The following is a 20,490-nucleotide window of genomic DNA, read 5'->3' as shown; positions in this document are numbered from 1 at the left end:
AAGTGGGTTACCGTACTGCAGCTTGTCACGGCCTGGCTGAGGACTGCAGATGGAGGCAGGACATGTTTGTCAGTCTGTCTGCATGTCTGAGTTTGAGAGGCGCCTGCCACTTAATGACGTCTGACAAGCGAGACAGTGGCAGCTTTGGGTACTCAAAGACTGTTTGGGGGTCACAGAGATGTGATCTGTGTGAAGTGGAGGGTTTATCAGATAACGGGGAGATTGTCTCCACGCTGACTGCCAGAAGTGGAAAACTTAAATTTCACAGTTTGTATCTCAGGCATTTGCTTCATGGTCCTGTTAAAAGAGGCGTACAGTCAATTCAGGAGTGGACCAGACTGTTTTTTTGAGAGTCCCACTGCAGGAAGCAACCAGTAATGAATTTAAAGGTCAGGACCTGACGGTATGTTGGTGGCTACATACAAAGGAAGAGCTGATATAATGGTAAATGGACTAGTTCTTATATAGCACTTTTCTACTCAGTATGAGCACTCAAAGCGCTTATACAACCTGTTTGCATTCACCCATGCACTCCCATTCATACAAGCACTTCCATTTTTATGAAGCTAAGTGCTTTTAATTACCTAACATTCACACGCATTCATACTCCGACAGAACGGTCGGAGAGCAACTTGGGGTTAAGTATCTTGCCCAAGGATACATTGGCATGTAGCCCGGAGTAGCCAGGATTCGAACCGCTGACCTTCCGATCAGTAGGTGACCTGCTCTACCTACTGAGCTACAGCCACCCCAATAAAGCAATGATGCTTCATTCGCTCTTCTTTCTGTCCCACAGGCTCTGATGCGTCCAGGTCGCCTCGACCGAATTGTCTACGTGCCGCTTCCAGATGCGCCAACCCGAAAGGAAATCTTTTCTCTCCAGTTTCGGAACATGCCCGTGGCTGAAAACGTGTCTCTTGATGACCTGGTGACTCGGACCAACAAGTATTCTGGAGCAGAGGTGAGCTCAGAGAAACTCTTCTGTTCACATTAATTTGCCTTAGAAAATTGTGCATTATTTTTGTTGTGCACCGCCATTTTTAACGCTTCTCACACCTAATAAGAAATGGTGAGTGTGGCCTGCATTGCAGAAAGATGTGACTGTTCTTTTCTGTGATGTCTGTGTCGTGACTGCGCTGCATCCTCGTGATCTCGCAGCAGACTGGGAGCAATCGTACAAACGCTTCTTTGTTTTGCAGATTTTGTCTCTCTGCATTTGTCTCCCGCGTGATTCACATTGTCTTGAGCAGAGAAATTGCTACTCTTCTCCATGGCACAAATGACTCACAAGTCCTAAGAAAGTGCGCAGAGTTTAAAAGAAAATGCTTCAAATTTGGCAAAAAACAAAACAAAAATGTTTTTGCCAATGTCCATGTCATGTCGACTGTATTGTGAGAGTTTTCTGTACACACTCTGGTTTCCTCTTTTTTTCTAGAATCCTTGTTTGTCCTTGACTTTCAAATGTACCCATGTACAGTTTAACAGGAAAAGAAAATATCCCTGTAATATATACACTAGTTTGTTTCCCTGGATTGTAAAGTCTTGGTTTATTTGGACTTGAAAAGGTACAAACATGATGGGAAATAAAACTCTGGTCACCTGGCAGGCTTGAAAAATACATTTTTTGGTGGCAGTTATGGAAACACAGGTTTCATTGTTGGTCAATCTGGATATCTGGATGCTGAAATCTCCTCTAAAACTACTTCTTGCACATTTTTCTCTGCAAAAGTTGGGCAACTGTTATTATTAAGGACAACCCACATTGTCTGCTTTACATTAAAAACATGCATTTTTTCCTTTAGCAGTAATTTGAGATACATGTAACTGAAGTTTCCAGCGTGCCAAAACTGTTTTCACACATGAAGTCCAGACAGTGTCAGGAGAATCTGTGGATATTCCACTTACCCAGTGCGCAGTCTGGAAAGAGCATGCCAGAGGACGGACACACATCTATACTCACTGTGAACCCACGGGGAGGCTAGGGGTTGTTTGGTTGCTGTACATCCGCAGTAAAAGCTTGGTTAGCATAGTGGTAGGTCAGATGTGTCCCCAGTGGGTGTTGGACTTTGCCAGGGCTGCTCTTTGTCACCAAATCTTTTCATAATTTTTTATGGACATAGTTTTAGGTGCAGCCGAGGGCAGAGGGTGTCAGATTCAGTGGTCTCAGGATCTCATGTATGATTTTTGTGGACGATGAGGTTCTGTTAGCTTCAGTGAGCAACAATCTGCAGCTTGCACTCGGGCGGTTTGCATGGCTGGGATGAGAATTCGCTCCTTCAAACCTGAGACCATGGTTCTCAGGTGGAAAAGGGTGGAGTTCTCACACTCAGATGGGAGAAACTAGTGGAAAGGAGTTTAAGTATCTTGGAGTTTTGTTTTTGAGTGAGGGAAGAAAGAAATGGGAGGATGGCAGATGGATTGGTGCACTATCTGCAGTAATGTGGCTGGTGTACCGGTCTGTTGTGGTAAATGGACGGGTTCTTTTGTACCACCTTTCTACTCAATTTGAGCGCTCAAAGCACTCATTCACCCAATCACACATATTCATACATGCTTTTATCTATACCTAAGCACTTTTTATCTAACATTGACATGCACCCTTGCACTCCAACGCATGGGGGCAAGGATACTATTACACGATCCACCGACCTTCTGATTAGTAGACGATCTGCCCCAGGGATCTGTTCTAGCGCCTGAGCCGCAGCCATAGTGGTGAGCGTGAAAGTGAAGCTGTCGATTTACCGTTTGATCTGTGTTCCCATCCTCAAATGTAGCTACAAGTTATGGGTAGTGACCAAAAGAATGAGATTGCAGATATAAGTGTCCTCTGAAGGGTGTCTCAGCTCAGACAGGGTGAGGAGCTTGGTCATTCTGGAGGTTCTGCTGCTCCTCCATATGGACAGGTGTCAGTTGATGTGGTTCAGCCATCGGTCTAGGATGCATCCCGAGATATTTCGAGTCTGTCCATCAGGGAAAACACTGAGGACACTGTGGAGAAATCAGATCTCTTGTCTCAGTGTGCCACCAGAGGACTGGAGGAAGTAGCTGTGTTGACGGAAATCTGGGGGTGTCTCTTAGACTGTTACCCCTGGACCTTGAGAAGAAGCAGAAAATGGATGGATGGATTATATTTTCCCCGTGTTTGAACAGTTATCTCATTCGGCCTGTCAGTTTCGCTGTGTGGAACATTTGCAAACAACATCTGATTTCTGCTACGCTTGGACATCACATCACATGAACCAAGTCTCCTTTGATCTGGATTGAAGAGTTTTGGTAAATATTATGAAGTGAGTCATTTAACAAGCATAAAAGGTCAAACGTTTTCAAACATTTTCATCTATCAGATGTGAGGTTTGCTATTTTTCCTCATTGTTTTATTATTGCATACTGAATATCTTTTGTTTTTAGACGGTCGGCTGAAGAGAACATTTTTCACTTGACTGAAATTTTAACCAAATATACGACTGAGAAAAATATATTTGTAAAGTGAGCTCTGACTGCTTGTGTTAATTCTGCCAATCAGAATGAGCTGACCACACCTATGTAGCATGAAGAAGATTATTTACATTTTGTAGGATAATATGTATATTAAGATATGATTTGAGATGATTTTCCTAACCAAATTTAACACTGATTATTGTTAGATTCAACTCATTGTCATTGTGCGCACAAGGCACACAACGAAATGTTCGTTCCAGATCACTCATCCAGAGACGAGCATCTGCGGTCATGCAGCCAGAGACTGGCTACCATTAGGCAATGTGGTTTAAGTGTCTTGCCCAAGGATACAGTGCAGGGACAGGTTTGCAGGTTGCAGGTTGCTCGAACTACCCACTGCGCCACTGCTGCAGCTCGCCTGATTGAGCAGGTTGATCCATATGCCAGAGGCTGCTGATGCCTGGGTTCAAGTCCACCCTAGACCGTTTCTTGCACCCTGCCGTCCTGTCTCATGCAGGCTAAAGTCAAGTGTGATCAGGACAGTGAAGTTATGGAGTGGATCTGTTTCTTCTTTTGACATTATGATTCTCTGGAGTGCAGTTTGAGGTTACCTGTGGAGCCTTCTTTCCCTGTAGCCTGACTTGTCAGCCCCCACCCAAAAAATCAGCTTAAAACAGGCGTACACCTGGAGGAGGTATGCAGCTAGGAAACCAATCCCCTACTATCAGGTGTTGTGTTTAACACCGGGGTTTCTGGGATAGTGTCTCATCTGTGGAATGGAGGTTTGCAGTCACTTGCCACTGAGCGCTTGAAACCACACAAAAAATTCAAAGGCATGCCACAGTGGAGCTGATAAGAGTTCATAGGTGGAAAAAGCTGATTCTCACCACTGCATGTATTTTATTTTGCATACCAGCACTATAGATGAAATTAGATTAAATGAAACTTTAGACTCTCCAGATCACCGAGGGGAAGTTTGCGAGGAAACAAGATACAGATAACAAGCATCACAGTACTGAAGATAAGAAAGCAAAAAGCTTCAGTGGAGAAATGCAGCAAATCATCAGATAAATGCAGAATTAAATGTCCATACGTACAACATTAAACTGCTGATTGCTGGCAGCTTGACCGGCTCTCTAACTTAATAAGAATATTAATAAAACATTTGTGCTAACTAAAAACAAATTGGTACCAACTGCTTTTCACCTGCACGCTTCGCTCCCCGCAGGTCAAACCCTTTTTCACAGAAAAAGAAATGAAAAATAAAGCAACAGATATATATTTGTGTTTCTTGTTTGTTGTAATAATCCACCACACATCTCTGTGTCACTGAGCAGTTGGCCAGCGTATCTGACTTGGTATGCTTGCTGGTAATGTCATAAGCAGCCACAGCACTGGTCAGAAATGCATCCAGCTCGTGCTGCCAAGGACCAAATTGGACGAGTGGGAGCCTCATAAATCGGTAGCGAGATAATTACTGAAGCTAGCTGCGACTGAGCAGAGTCCACGTCAAGTTTCCATGCACGCTGTTCTCTTACTGTTCTCACTTGCTTAGACTGCATTCTCAGCTCTGTCTGTCTGCTGGTTGTATAGAGGCTTTGCAGCATAATCTTCAGTCATCGTCATGCACCGGCCTTGCAAATTTTAGGTTTATTCAAAAGAGCGCATTGCACATTGAGACGTTTTCTGTCAGTGTCGCTGTGATTCATCAGTGTGCAGTCATTCAGGTGTTGTGAATATACCCTGAAAGCAACCAAAGCACCCAGATTTATCCAGCTGGTTCAGGATCAAATGGGTCACCTGATTATGATCTCATTTCTCCCACAATTAAATCACTTGAACTTACGTTTTATGGTAAATATATTACAATATATAAAATTGTTTATCAAATATGGTGCACGTAACTTTAAAAGTAATGATGCATTCAAGCACAGTGCAGTCCTCAGCGTTGGCAGCGCGGCTACTTGAAGCTTTGACTTTAATTGCATTCTTGGGATTTCAAACTTGTTTGAGAGGACAGGGAGGAAGGAGCTCAGAGGAGGAGGTGTGGAGGTCACTTGAGAGGTCGCAGTAATTGTCTGCTCAGCGGTAGAAGCTTGTTAAAATCACCTGTCTTCCTACCTGCCTGGAGTGACATCTGGTTTCACAACCCTCAGCTTCCCGCTAAACTTTCCACCCTCAACACACCTTTAACTCACACCCATCCCAGAAAATTGCTTCTGGCTTTCCTTCCTCACCTCTGCCATCACTCCTCCAAACAGAAGCAGCATTCGATACTGTAATCGGAGTGTTGTCATGAAGGAGGAGAAGAAGGGCTTAACTTGCTCCTGAAATAAGGTGTGATGCTGCTCCTCTTCTCTTTTTTTTTCTATTTCTGATCAAGCCCTGACAGGAAAAGACCTGGAGGATTTATTGCACCCTGTCAGATGCACAAAGTCAGTTCCAGGCCTTGTTTGTACCTTAATTTTTTTTTTTTTTTTTGAAATAATAGAAAAAGAAGAAGCCCTAACAGATTTCACTGCTCTTTTCTTCTTCTTTTAATTTTAGATATTTCATTCCAGAATGAGGGTTCTTGCTGTAGGGGCAAAGATACATTTGCTCATGTTTCATCCCTTATTCTTACACGGGCCTCAAACTCTGAAAATGTATCAAATCTATGTTAAATGCTGCGTACAGTCCTATTTTTAAATTTCCTATTAAAGTCTTTAGATATGTGAAGGTTTTGACGTTAACACTTCAGATAATCTTGAAAAGTGCTGAAAGCCTTTTTGTTTGCCAGCCCTTTAGTGATGATCTCATTTAGAGATTTACAGTTATGTGCAAAAGTCTTGAGCCACCCCTCATTTCTTTATATTTTGCTTCCACTTTCTTGTATCTTTTTTGAGTGGTCTTGAGTAGTAGTTCTCCAGGCTTTCTGAACAAAGCTTTTCTGCTTAGCCACCTACCACTGACTGATGAAGGAATGAACCAGTGTTGTGTCTACACATGACAAAAATTCTAAATTGTATCTTTAGGCGAATTAGAGCACAATTTGTTTCAATTTTTGCCAAAGATAACACAGTTCGACAGGCATAAAATCTGATTTTTGCATTAATAAGTTAATTCCCAAATTAGCTGAAACCTTGTTGTATCTCAGCACGGTGTGCAGTGTGTTCTAGGAAGACTTGGGGATAGAAAAAACACACACAGTGGAACACCGTCAGTCATGGATCGGCGTCCCCGGAGCCCGAACCTCAACGTTACTGAAGCAGGGTGAAATCATCTTGATGGAGAACAGAAGGAAAGGCAGAAACATCCAAAGAAGAGCTTTTTGATGTTCTTCAAGAAGCCTGGAGAACTGTTCCTTAGGACTCCTTCACACAGTTCAGGCTGTGTTGAAGAATAAATGTAGTCATACCAAATACTGACTTTCATTAGAATTGTACAAACTCTGTTTTTGCCTCATATGCTGCATTTCCATTTGTGTTTGCACGTGTTTCAATACATCACTGCACCTAGTTCCAATTATCCCAACAAGATATAAAGAAACAATGAGTGGCTCGAGACTTTTGCACAGTAGTATACAGCCAAGGAAAGATTTTTACAGCAGGATGAATTTTAAACCTATAAAACCTTTAAAGCGGGTAGGAATGACAAGTTAGCCGATCGTGGTTTGGAAGGAGGGGGTAAGAATGGGGACTTGCACTGGTTGTTGTAAGAATAAGCTGTTTTTGACTGCTTCTGCTAATAAAATATTAAGTGTGTCAGATACATGACTTGTGAATGATTGATAAGGGTAAACAGCCCCCCCTCCTTAACTGAAAACGGCTGAAAACGGCTAACAAGATGAACCCTTCAACTATTACCAGACTAGAAAAACGGGTTCCTTGGCAGAGGTTTGGCTCCCTGAAACTTCAGCTTGTCAGTGTTGTGTGGAGTGAAGACAAAAAAGGTACACATCACCACGGGTCTCACAAATGAGCAGTCATTGAGTATTTTTATTTGAAAATAAATGTTTGTTTTGCTTCTCTCTTTTGCTAATAACTAAGCAAATAGGAAATTTCAGTTTGCTTTTAGGGCTTCTCACCCTGGAAAAATCCGCAGATCCTCAGTATTGATGTTTTCCTCCCTACAACTTGTTTTGGAATAAACAGGAAAGGAACCGAGTCATTAAAAGGAGTAATGACAGTCCCTGAGTGCACAGCTCGTACTCCATTAACGTTGGATGTCACAGACCTCCCCGCAGTGCTTGATTGACAGGTGACCTCCGTGGAGTGTAAAAACACCACAGCACTGAGCACTTGGCAGATGTTGACAAGCTGTTGGGAAAATTGCAAGAATATCAGGATTTTTCCTCATGATCGCAGTAAGGACACAAGTGTTTAGATGAGGTGGCAACAAGTGATCCTGCTGAGCGCCCTCCCGCTGATCTCACAGTGCTATAACATTCAACAGAAAAAGGGGGAGGGGCTGGGATGGTTGTTCAGGCATTTTAATAAAACCTCAAGCGGCAGCGCTCAGCTGTATCAGAATATCTTTGTGTTCAGTCACAGATGCCTTTGACCGGCTGTGACCTCCATAGCGGTGGGTCTTTTCCCTCCAACAGGGGGAGAGCTGTTTGGTCCAAGCCCAGGTGTCTGAGACGCTTGGCTGACATCCATTCAAACTCACTGGCGCAATTGTTTTCTTAACGTGTTCTTCTTTCACACTAGCAAGAGCAAGTCTGTTCCAATGCAGGACATACAAATGAGGCAGATCAACAGGCTTGAAGTCAGCGTGCAGCCTGCACGTTTAATATTCCCCTTTACTAGACAACTAAGCACATCTGCACATCACAGTCTACTTAGCCAGTGTGTATTATGTTGTAATTTGATGAAGCATTGAGCTTTTTCCTACAATATATAAAAATAGTTTTGATTTTTTTTTTTTGTTTGTTTGTGTTGTTTTATTAAACCCATCATTTTAAAACAGAAACCTGAGCAGACACACAGGGTCTGCAGTAGCTTAAAAAGCAAAGAAAAAGAAATTGATCACAAATATAGCCTTGTTTTATGACACACACACACACACTATAAAACCACCCTCACAGGAAGACAAATGGTTTCCTTTTAACACCTGTTGTGGTTGTGGCTGTTCCTCCTCTGGCTCGGCGTGTTGTCTGTCTGATTTATGGCCTGGTATTTGTTGCTGCAAAGATTTTTATCACCAAGGACACAGGCACAAAAAAATGCATCAACAAAACGTGTTGCTGTTTGAATAACAGTGACATTACACAATGTAAGAAGCAGATATACGCCATGAATCCAGGGGGGGAAAAAAAGGATCTGTAATCATCAAATTAAACGTGAGCTTTTGTGGAATGCGTGTCTGACGGGGGCTGAAGTTGGCAGGAATTTGCCAAAATATGGTCTAAACTCTTTTCTTGTATGTGTGCGTGTTTTATTTTCTGTGTGGCTGACCGCCGACACAGTCACGCTGCCATTCAGACACGGTCTTTGTTGATATGGAAAACGCTGAACAAATGCTGCGAGGAAAAAGCCTTTCACGCCTCCGCAGCTCTGTGACTGTGAAACACCCCACTTCACTTCCTTCCCAGCAAGCCCGTTACCTCTTGACATTGTGAATGTGTTGTTTTTAGAAAGGTTAAAAAAGAAAACATTTCCCTCGCTGCTCCTGCCAGCCAGCTTCTGTGGCCTGCAAAGGGCCAGATGTCACAGCGAGAGAAATGGCTCCAGTTGGCCCCTAATTTTACATTTTATATATAAAGCCTTCACTGTGGTTTATGTGTGAGTACATGGTGAGCACCAATTGAATTTTTTCTGGGAAATATAAGCCCTTAAGCGTACCCAACATGCTGTTTCTCTTGGCTGGGCACGAAGACAGAACGTGGGTAGCAAAAAAAAAAAAAGAAAGAAACTGAGCAAGAAAGTAGAAACATAGAAAGAGACGGGGAGAGAGAAGATGGCAAATTGTGGAGAAAAAGAAGAGGGGGGGGTGCAGTAGGCCAACCTGAAAGTAGCTAATAAAACTAGAGGAGGGCAGTAAAAAGGAAATGCACAGTGACACAAACACACCATTAATTCAGTTTCAATTCCTGCAGTCTCTCTTCCTCTGGAGTCCACTTGTCTGGCAAGTCATCAGGACCTGGAAATAATCTGCCACTTAACCCAGTGTAAACCAGGTGTTTGTCATTTTTACAGTACTGGGCAGATTGTGTTACCTTTGGACACAGCCAGGCTAGCTGTTTCTCTCACTGTGCTGAGATTAATTAGCCCGCTGCGTGTAGTTACTTCATATGTGGTGCACAAATATGAGACGGGGTAGGTCGCTGTCCCTTACAGAGCCAGTTTCATCGGTCCCTTAATTAAAAATCAGATTTATTGAAAATTAAACCAGTGTAGTGTTGTGTTATTGTTTGTGTATGTTCAGGTAATATGCATATCATGTAAGATGGAGCAAATAGGAAAAAGTTCAGAGAAGCACGTGACACAGGTGGACTTTCACCTACCTTGACATGACGAAACGTGCACGCACAACACACACATGCACGCACACATACACCCAATCAGAGCTGTCTGCGGGTCACTTTGGTGTGGGTGTGTTTGGTAAATATGCCATCCTTGCCTCCCCAAGTCCATGGAGAATGTGAAGCTTTCATCCATCTGATTAAGGGGTGAGGACAAATGTGCCCTTAAAGGCGAGGCCCAGCTATACTTCCCTACACACACACACACACACACACACACAACACCTTCACACTGTGTAGCCCCAACACAGGTGCTATCCCATATGGGTCTTTCCAAAACACAGAGTGGGCAAGAGCTTAATACGATAACACTGAAACGCCTGACGTCCACCTCATTCAGTAGCTTTTGTAGGAGATTTCTTAATGTTATGAGTGAGTCAGGCAGCAGAGGAAAATCCACTTTCATGATAAACATGGGCAGAAAAAAATTGTCTCTATATACATAATAAATACTGTGATTGTCTAATAGGGCTTTCACTGTATCTGATTTTCACTATTTAACTGAAAAAGTTAGTCAGTCAAATTCTTCTTTAACAGCTGATTTAGTCTCTTTTTTTTTTTTTTGGTAGATGACAAATTAGAGGTGCAGGTGGGGGTGTAGATACTTTGTAACCATAACTGTGCAAAAGAGCAAGAAAAAAAAAAAAGCCATTTGGCACATGATTGTGTATGTGATGAACAGAATCTCAACATACATGCTGGTGTATAATTAACCCTCCTGTAAATTTGAGGCTGTGTTGAGGGATATCCCACAGCAGTCAGCGGTGTATTAATTAGAACAATGAAGCTGCAGTTTGATTCTAAATGACTGTGTTGTAACTGGTTTTCACACTTTAATTGCTTTATCTTTATTTACACTGAAATGTAACTGAGTCATTTAATGCAGCATTCAAAAATGGAAAAAAAGATTAATATAAGAGAAAGATTGTTTGAATGCTCTGCCATTATTCAGCCAGAGAGTGAATGTTTCATACCATTCATTTTTTTTATTATGAATAATGAGGCATCAACAGTTAAGCTACGGCTTTTTATTACTTGCAACCACGTAGCAAAGAGCTCAGTCACATAACTACGCAGGCATAGTTTAAATATTAAGGAAGTATTTCCCCTGGCATCAGTCTCCACAGTGTTCATGACCTTTCATCACAGCAGCTAGTTGGCTCACAGCTGCATGTTTGAGTTGTATAAGTTATAGCATAAAGTTCAGTACCATTATAAAGCGAAGCGGTCCCACCGTGTCAATGATGAGTGCAGAGAGTGTTAAAAAACTGATTTCTCTTCGGGGAAAGAATGATGGCTACACTGAGCGCTGCACACCAGGAGTCTGCCCTCCACTCTGCCTTCCACACAGTGGGGAAATCATGGCATGAAATTAGCTGTGAGGTTTATTCAAATGTAGGCTAAAATGTAAGTAATTTAAATACATAAACAGAGTCATAATAGAGCATTGCAGTATCGGAGTTGATTGCCTGCTGGAACGCTCCTGTAATATCTTCCTTCGTGCGTGTTGCCTCAGCTGTAGCATATGGCGAGGAAAGCCCACCAGTTCAGTTTCATCATCGGACTTTTCTATGGAATCGAAATTCCTCTGCTGAGAGCATGTGCACGTTCATCCACAGCTCACACACTCCGCTCTGTTATTTATGATCATGTGCCATGTTTCCAGCCCACCCCCCCCTTCTCCCCACGTGACTCTCCTCCTTCCATGCTTAACCTCACCTCCCTCTCTTTAACCTCCTCTCTCACTCTCGCCTTGTAATCTTAAATAGGTTTCACATGGAGTTGTGGTCAGGCCTTGTTTCTCTTGGCAGAGGCATGTCACTGCAGACACTTCCTTTTTGCCTCTTTGGAGGATGAAATGTTTTATTTCTAGTTAAGAGTTTGGGCTCTGCACCCCCAACATCGTTTGATTTATGTATTATTTAATTTCCTCCCAGAAAATTGGAAGGAGCATGACCCCTTTTTTTTTTCTTCTCCTTTTTTCCGGTTAAGGGGCTGAGGATGATACTGTGGTGGGGCTTGGGGTGATCTCAGAGTGTAAGAGCTCCTCTTAGGCCAACATGATCCCTGACCATTATATGAAAGCTTAGTTTGCTTCTTCCTCTTCAGGGAATTGAGTTTTTTTTAATTAATTTTTTTACATTTAATTATATATTAATTACATTTTCAAGCTAAATTAGTCCCCATCCCATGCAAAGTTTTAGACTTCCTTTGTCTAATTTTACAGCACAATAAACTGTATATCTTTGAATTTTGGCCCATTGGAGGAACCAGAACTGAGGTCATGAGATGTCAACTGGGGTTTAAAAACATCAGCATAAGAAATTCATATGAAAAGTTACCATTATTTTAATGATGTTTATTGAGCAGATGATCAGCTGATTAATCAAGAAAACTAATGATGCATCAAGCATAATCGCTGCACTCTACCATTTGTTTTTATCCAATTAAAAAAAACAGATTCATAAGATACTGATCAGTCCTAATATGAGTTAAACCTATTTTTAGGATTGCTTATTAAGGATTTGCACTTGCTGCATGTCATGCACTCTTGTTTTACACTTATGACTGATACATAAGTCACGAAGATAATAATAATAAGCTGCTTCTTCTCGCTGTGAGTTCTGAAGGTTAAACGAGTGTTTAACTGTTTGTTAAGCAAACATGCAGATGTTTGCTCTGTGAAACACTGTAACCAAGCATGTAGGTCTTTGCATGAAGTCAGGAGCTATATGTGTAAGTACTGTATGCATGTGTTAATGTATCTGTATGTATGTACATTTCTACCTATACACTCATGTGAGAACACACATAAGTGTGTGCCTTTTTTTTTTTTTGGTGGATGTGTTTGTATGTTGACCTTATAAACCTTATCTCTGTGTTGCATGTGTATGCACACATGTCTGCACAGCGTATTCTGCACAGTGCAAGCAAGTGCAGTGTGCTCAGAGAGGGTGTGTGTGTGTGTGTGTGTCTCTGCACTGCAGAGTATGTGTGCAGGACTTGTGGAGTGATGGAAGAGAGGTTTTGTGGCAGGCGGGGTGGAGGGGGAGTTGTCGGGGCTCGCTCCTGTAAATGTGGCCGTTTGTGTGTGTGAGGGAGGGGGGTGGGGGTGGGGGTGCAGGATGGAGGAGGGGGGGAGGACTGGATGTAGCCCGCTGTAGACACAAGGGCGGATTGATAGTAAACACACACTCCGGGTCTAGTGGATCTGCTGCCTGTAGGCCGGCTAACAAGCCCTTCATTAAGGCCGTCTGATACACTCACTGAGCGCTTTTGTTGAAGTAGGAAGCGAAAAGTACACCAGACAGATTTGACCTGAGAACATTGGTATGTGCTGCCAGCAGTCACAAGCTTTTTTTTTTTTCTTTTTCCTCCCCTCCACCTCGAGAAGGGTTTATTTTCGTCGTGCTGAACAGGTTGTCTCACGGCACGCGCCCCCTCTTACCTCCTCCAGGGAAATACTGGAGAGAAAAATATTAGATTTGCATAGTTTGTTTTTTCTTCTGTTGTGTACATGCAGAATATATGTCACAGTGTGCTTCGGTGGTTTTGTTGGCATTTGCATGCCTAGATGGGTATACGTACCACGCATTTGTGGTGTGCATACGAACATCTAGAGTTCAGCATTCAGATTCAAATTTCAATGTATTCTTCTTTACACTCCACCTTCAGTCACTGCTCATAGCCCTGTGCACACCTGCAGGTGTCTGCAGCCATGCAGTCACTTCTTCCACACTATCTAAACTTTATTTTACCGCTTTCATTTTTTCGGGACTGGTTCAGTTCCAGTTCTTCCATGATCACAGTGTGCTCTGACATTATTGCTGTTACTATTTTGCATCTCCATGGAAATATTGATATTCAAATAACTTTTTATTCCACTTATATATGTTTCCTGCCACGTTCTAGGGCTAAAAAGTGTTGGGTGTGTTTATTTAAGCCGAGCTTTGCCGTGTTCTTATTTATATGCTGTTATTCTTTGCTGTATCTTGCTACCATTTGCTGCTATAACTGCTTCATTTCCGCACTCAAGTCAATAAAGTTTCGCGTTGTCTTACAACGACAACAGGACCTCACATTGCAGTGCTGGCTGTGCTGTCGTATATCACTCGACATACAGAGTATATATATAACCCCAACATGGTGTAAGTGCGCACTGAAACAGCATGATGCAGGGTGTAGAGATGGAGGTGCAGTACAGTGACCAATGGGGCATAAAGGCTGCTGTTGTATCCAGGGTTTCATGTTGTGGTATCCTAATGACTGAGACTGCAGGAGGCCAGAAGTGGCTGGCAGCCCTGAGCAAAAATAAGTCCTAGAAGTGCCCACCCTCATTTCATAACCCCGTTCTGACAGCTTCACTGACTGAAGTCCTCTGCCTTCATCTGTCACAGCGCAGGAAAGTAAATAATACTGAAACATACTTATTCCCACTTCCCACACTTAAAGTGGACCTGTTGTGCTTTTCCTTATTGTTGCAGTCACAGATGCTCATGTTGATGTGGTCATCAGGCAAACAGCCGCTGTTTGACCCCTCCAAAAGTAAAAATATAGAGCTGGAAATGAGCATAACAGACCACCTGTCAGTACTGCAGACACTCCAGTACAATAGTTTTGATCAGTGAGTGTTCATCTTTCTTTCATTTGTTAGTACAAATTTTGTCTTTCTTTCTTCCTTTGAAGAAGTAAATATTCAATTAAAGATCAAAGGAAGCTCTAAATTACTTTTCCTGTTAGCATGAAATGACCGGCAGGCCCGTGGAAGTAAATGTGTCTGCCAGCCTCCACAAAACATGTCATTATAGGAGCCTGACCCCCTCCGTCTGGCTGCTCTCGTCACTGAATTTGACATGCAATTTAGTCGTTCTGAGGACTCATGATGATTTTTTTTTTTTGTCCCAGTAAACCTGATAGAAGTCCTTGCATGCACTGTAGTGTCGAAGAATCCGTGTTTGTAGGTTCGTGCATGTGAACTTTAGGTTTTTAAAGAGGTCCGAGAACCACAAGAGGAAACTTGTCATTAGAGGAATATGTGGAAACAAGGATGTGGCAGGAGCTTCAATTGACTATCACTTTTCCAGTGACCCATCTAAAAGCTCCACAGTTAAAGAGGCACAGCTGACATTTTATTAAGGTGGAATGACTGTTTTAAGGATTCGGGATATTCCTGATGACACGGATACACATGCAGGATGCATGCACCTTAAAATTATACGTTGTTTTTGAATTTATTTTACGTGTTTATTTTCCCATATTCTTTCATTTTTCTCTTTTTTATTTTTGCAAATTTGATTTCCTTTTGCATGTGCAGAGCAGCTTAACACTTGTAAGTGTCAAAAACTGTTTTCACACATTTACTGAGCTCGGTACTTTTCCTGCCCCTGGTCTGCGGGGCTGCATGCGACAACGCAGACGTACAGCACAGCCGGGTCAGAGGTTAAACACCCTGTTACCCTGCCCTGCTAGCACTTACATGCTAAGTTTATGTGATGTCCAATTAGCTCCCTGTCAGAATAGCAATAATTAATTTTAATTTAATAAATTTTTAATTAAAAATAAATTTCCTGGAGAATTCACGGCGATAAAGTAGTCGATGTTCTCCCTCCTGCATGGTCTAAGCTTCTGTTAAACTGGGGGTCAGCAACCTTTAACATGAAAAGAGACATTTAGAGTATTTTTTGCTCCAAAACATATTTGGATCTTATAATGAAGGTGACACAGCCAATAAAGTACAGATTAGTCTGTTGACATTATTAATAGGCATGATTTAAAATCTGTTACCACACGTGACTGCTCTGCAGTGGGCTCTATATGATTTTTTTTTATAGTCATTTTTATTGTATTCATACCATCATTAGTTATAGAACTAAAATAATGAAAACTGTTAAAACATAAAAATATTTTAGCATAAATAAAACTGCTTGAAACAGAGGAAAGCTATGCAGGTCACTTTGAGTCCTATCTGTGGTTGTACAAATGGATCAAACTGAAAGTAGTTTATTTTGATAATAAATAAATTTATAGCCTAATAGCTTTAAAAAGAAAAAGTAAAGGTAAAAAAGTCATTTTCAGTTTAATTTTGACTGGAGTAAAGTCACAGACCAAACACAAACAAAGCAGACAAATCTTTAATAATAACCATCGTGCATTTCCATATTCATATTCAACATGTTTATTTTGGCAAAGTCACAGGGAGCCAGTGGAGAATGTGGCAAAAGAGCCACTTGCAGCTCAAGAGTTGCAGGTTCGTGTCCTGCGTCTCCAGATTTTTTGTTGTATAGTTCGGACGATGGCCTGACTCGCTTCTTCTGAAATTGCCAAATGATTATATTCACAAAAATGTGTGAATCCAGCTGGATATTGTGCTCTATGGTCCTTATAACAACAGGCTTTTCTGCTGCTAACAGGCTAACATTTTACTTGACCAAAGCATTAAGCACCTCGGTTGCTTGGCACCACTACAGCTCACCTGGTTGAGCAGGACGAACCATATACCAAAGGTTAGAGTCCTTCCTGGGGGTGTCCCAGACCATTTCTTGCATGTCATTTCTCCCTTTTTTTACTCAAAATAACAAAGTTGTCCCCTGTGATGCTTATTAGTCACATGATTCAAGTGTCTGACTGAGTTTCTCCTGGCAGAGGGGATTATAAACTGAGGACTGCAGTATGAATGGAGGGGTGTCTCCAGAAGTTTGTCACGGACATTAGTGCTTAACCTGAACCCAGTGAGAAGATGAAGGACCTCACTGTACAAATCGTTACTTTACACAGTTTATGCTTCGTCATCAAAACGTCTTTGACTCAGACTTTTTGGGCCATTTTGAGTCAGCAAGTTTTACCACGTCTTCAAACTGAGAGGTCCTTGATGATTACTTTTTTTTTTTTTTTTCTCGTTTGCTTTGCCTTCAGGACTGGCGACATGCCACCACCAGGAAGCTCACCCACAGCACCAGAGAGCAGCCACTGCAATGCATCAGCTTAGTCCTTTCCATATATTTAAGTGATTGCTGACATAATTTATGAAGGGAATGAAAAATAAAGTCTGCATTGCAATAACATTAAAAAAGAGAGATCTATAATTTATTTGGCCTGCCACAAGTCAGCACTCTTCGCCACCAACCCCCCCACCCCCCCGCACATCTCATTTCTGTGCATTTGCAGATTTCTCCTTCCTCCTCTTTTCCCCTCGTAGTAGCACAGGGGGGCCTATCTTTAGGGGGTGGTAGGTTGCTTTATTGGGGGGTGTTTAGGGGTATCAAGGTAGTGCTGGAGGGGAGTCGGCGCTGGACTTTTGGCTTGGGTCTGGAAATGCCTTCACGTTTACAAACAAACCGGCTCTTTGGCTCGCCCTGTTTGCCTTTGTGGCTTTCATTTTTTTTTTCAAGGCCTGTGCAGGCAAACACACGGCAGGAAACACTGGCTTGTTGATCGCCTTCACAGAACAGCTCATAAACCCCGGCAGTATGAATGTAAGAGCCTGTGTGTGCGCGCACATGTATCGTTTGTGCACTTCAGAGGAGCTTTTTTTTTTTATATATATAAATCTGAGGGGTGTTATGGAAGTAAACAACCAAATAATTATTAATGTTCAATCAAGAGATTGAGGAAGAGGGAGGTTAACGTGTCCTTAAAGTCAAGTTTCACTGTGAATAAGAAATCACAGTTTGATTGTGCAGCGATGTTTGTCTGTTATTGTTTATGGATGTTGCCTGGAAACAACACTAAATCACGTTGTTCAACATGTGGCATCTTTTCACACTCGCTCCTTTATCGTCTTCCCTGCTCGCTCAGCCACTCTCCGTCTGTAAACTGGCAACTGGGATACATGGCCTCATTGTTTTGCGTCATTATTACTGACAGGCCTAAAAGACTTGAATGATGGGAAGCCCTCATACAAAATTAACCCGGCCCCGTGTGTTTACCCTGCCTAAATCATGTTGCTCATTGGCTTAAAACAGAATAAGTGGGGAAAATGGGCCTCACATCCTGACATCTGCGAAGCACCTGTCCTGAGCCGTGCATGCTCGCAGGGCCGGAGCACATTCAGACAGCATCTCCCTTCATTTTACTCTCTGGCCTTGGAAAAACACGATGATAGTTATTTTGAATTAAAAAAAAAAAGTTTTCCACTAAATATTGTAGCCTGCCTGATTGGGATGATTTCATCTTCTTGATGTTTTTAATAAATTAAGGATTTCCACGTGATGTTTTAAATCACTAGTTGTATCCTTATAATTTTGATGACTTTATTGATGTTTATGTGATGCACATCGTCAAAAATGGTAATGGTGAACATTTTCCTGTCAAGTTGCATATGATCCAGCATGCGTGATACTGCAGCCATATCTGTAGGGGCAGTGACCAGCCGCTCTTTGGTCCAGCGAACAGTTTCCCTGGACACATGCCTTGTTTTACCATTCAATATTAACCAGCTCTCCAGCGTCACATGACCACCTGTCCCACTAACCTCCCATCAGGCGTTATCAGCGGTTGTACAGCAATGGTTTCCTGCGAGGCTTTTATTGTTGAAGGGAGATGTGTAAGCTGCACTGGCTGAGAACAAAGCCCTGCTTCTACAAAAGGGAGGAGACTGGCACTGCTGGGAAAGGTGCCTGGCCTTCATCAGCCATCGCCACCGATTCGGAAATGAGTCACTCCTCTGGCGTGTGCGGAATCTCTCTGAAAGGTCACCTGCGCTGACTGCAGCACTCCTCCGTGCCATTGCATAATTCTGTCAGTACTGTAGCAACAAAGCTGCAGGAGAATGTCTGTGTTTATATTTTAGGCATGGCAGATCAGAAAAGTTGGACAAGCAAAAGTGTTATTCTATTGAGGCTGCAGTGACCGAGCAGGACAACTGGGATACAATCCTAAAGCTGGTCATCGGGAATGTCACAGCCCTCCTCAGTTGGATTCTTTATGTAAAAGATGGTATTTTAGCTCAGATTATAAACAGGTTAGTTTGTTTATGCATGGCTGTTTGTGTTTATGAAATAACTTAAAAACTAAATGAGTGCTCTGTTACTGGGACACGTCAACCCACAACAGGCTGTGATGAAATTGATCAGCATCTATGTGTGGCCGCTCATATGATGCGGCAGTGCTTGGTGGCTGGAGTGGCCTGACTGCTGAATATCTGTGTCTGTTTCCTGTCCCAGATAACTGCAGTATGCAGAGAGGCTGCCCTCCTGGCCCTACAAGAGGACATCAAAGCTCAGCACATCGAAGCCAGACACTTTGGAAGTGCCCTGAATACTGTGAAGCCCCGAATCCCCGACTCTGTCATCCAGTCGTATATCAGCTATCAGCAGCAGCACAGTGGCCTGTGTTTCTTCTGACCACACTGCTGTGGAAAAAGTCAAAATTAAGAATTTTTTTCTTTGTATTTCTATTATTTGAGAAGTAAATGTTTTAGCTGTGCCAGTCTGCTGCACTGCGCAGTGCTAAATGTTGAACTTTGTATGCAACAAATTCAGTTTTCAGTTTTCAAATTCGAGCCAAAGAAAAATTCGGATCCCAAAATGTTTCTGAAATCGTGTCAGTTTTTATAACTGTGTTTTTAAAATGACACTCTGTGCAGCACCTGTAGCTTTGTTTTTGCTTCTGAGGAATATGCTGTGATGCCATGTTTGATCAAATAAAACGTATTCATAGTGTTATCTATCAGTTTACTGTATTTGGCTGTCTTGTTTTACTCCCATATCAGAAGTGAGGAGCCAATGTAATGATTTGAAATTTTAAAGAGGTCCAGCCCTGTCTGAGAAAATCTCATTAAAGCAGTGTGTTATTTCAGATTGTTTAAGCCTAGTATTCACTTACAAACCCATCCCTCCCGCATGCTTCCAGTGCCACTTTGTGTCATTTATAAGTTGTGGCTCTTCTGGATTTTGAATAACTGCTCAGTCAAATCAGAGGCTTTTCTGTGTTTTCAGGACATGTCGGATAGACTGCAGTAAAGTCTCAGTTGGTAAAAACGTTTTCTAACTGATTATACAGTTGGTGGGCAGTCTGAACCCTCTAATCAGAATATTCCATATGCACATCAACATCTATGGCTTTAAAAAGCGGCATTAGACAAGGAGCCCTGATGGTTCCTAAACCTCTAGTTTGGTGAACCGCTGCTCACCATCCACGGGGAGAAAAAGCAGCCGGGGCTGGTATATTCATCACATCTATCCACGGAAAATCAGCTAATTGCTGTAATCGTGAGATTTCCGTCCGCACTTCCGACCGCTCAGAGCAGGGATCCAGGCGGCCATCTGTCGGCCTCGTAGGATTTTCTTTATCACCGAGAAGCTGAATTTTTACATCATGCCTGAAGGCAGAAAAAACCAAAAACAAACTAGAAGTGGTTCCTGCACCGCTGCAGTCGCTTTTACACTCCGCAGGTCTTTTTGTTCTATTCCTTTTTTAAACATTTGCTGACCCGAAATGGCACCGGGGGTCATTCATCTATTGATTTTTCCATTTGAATAGGATAAATTGACTTTGTATTGAACTTCCTTTTCTCATGGATCCGGATGTAGCGCATCCGCGACACCAAT

General features: G+C 42.4%; 1 protein-coding gene across 1 annotated transcript in view; it reads left to right on the top strand.

Moving 5' to 3' along the window:
* afg2a (AFG2 AAA ATPase homolog A) overlaps positions 1-19,722 on the top strand; it is a 110,567-nt gene extending 90,845 nt beyond the window's left edge. Inside the window, exons 16-17 of the mRNA XM_030739292.1 lie at positions 797-961; positions 19,105-19,722. Of these exons, the coding sequence (XP_030595152.1) occupies positions 797-961; positions 19,105-19,284 (345 nt within the window). The 3' untranslated portion in view covers positions 19,285-19,722. The remainder of the gene's footprint in view (positions 1-796; positions 962-19,104) is intronic.
* Positions 19,723-20,490: the final 768 nt, after the last annotated feature.

The sequence above is a fragment of the Archocentrus centrarchus genome, chromosome 10 (genome assembly GCF_007364275.1).
Source record: "Archocentrus centrarchus isolate MPI-CPG fArcCen1 chromosome 10, fArcCen1, whole genome shotgun sequence".
Taxonomy (NCBI): Eukaryota; Metazoa; Chordata; class Actinopteri; order Cichliformes; family Cichlidae; genus Archocentrus; species Archocentrus centrarchus.
Note: the sequence above shows the minus strand (reverse complement) of the source record. Positions and strands in the feature narration are given on the sequence as shown.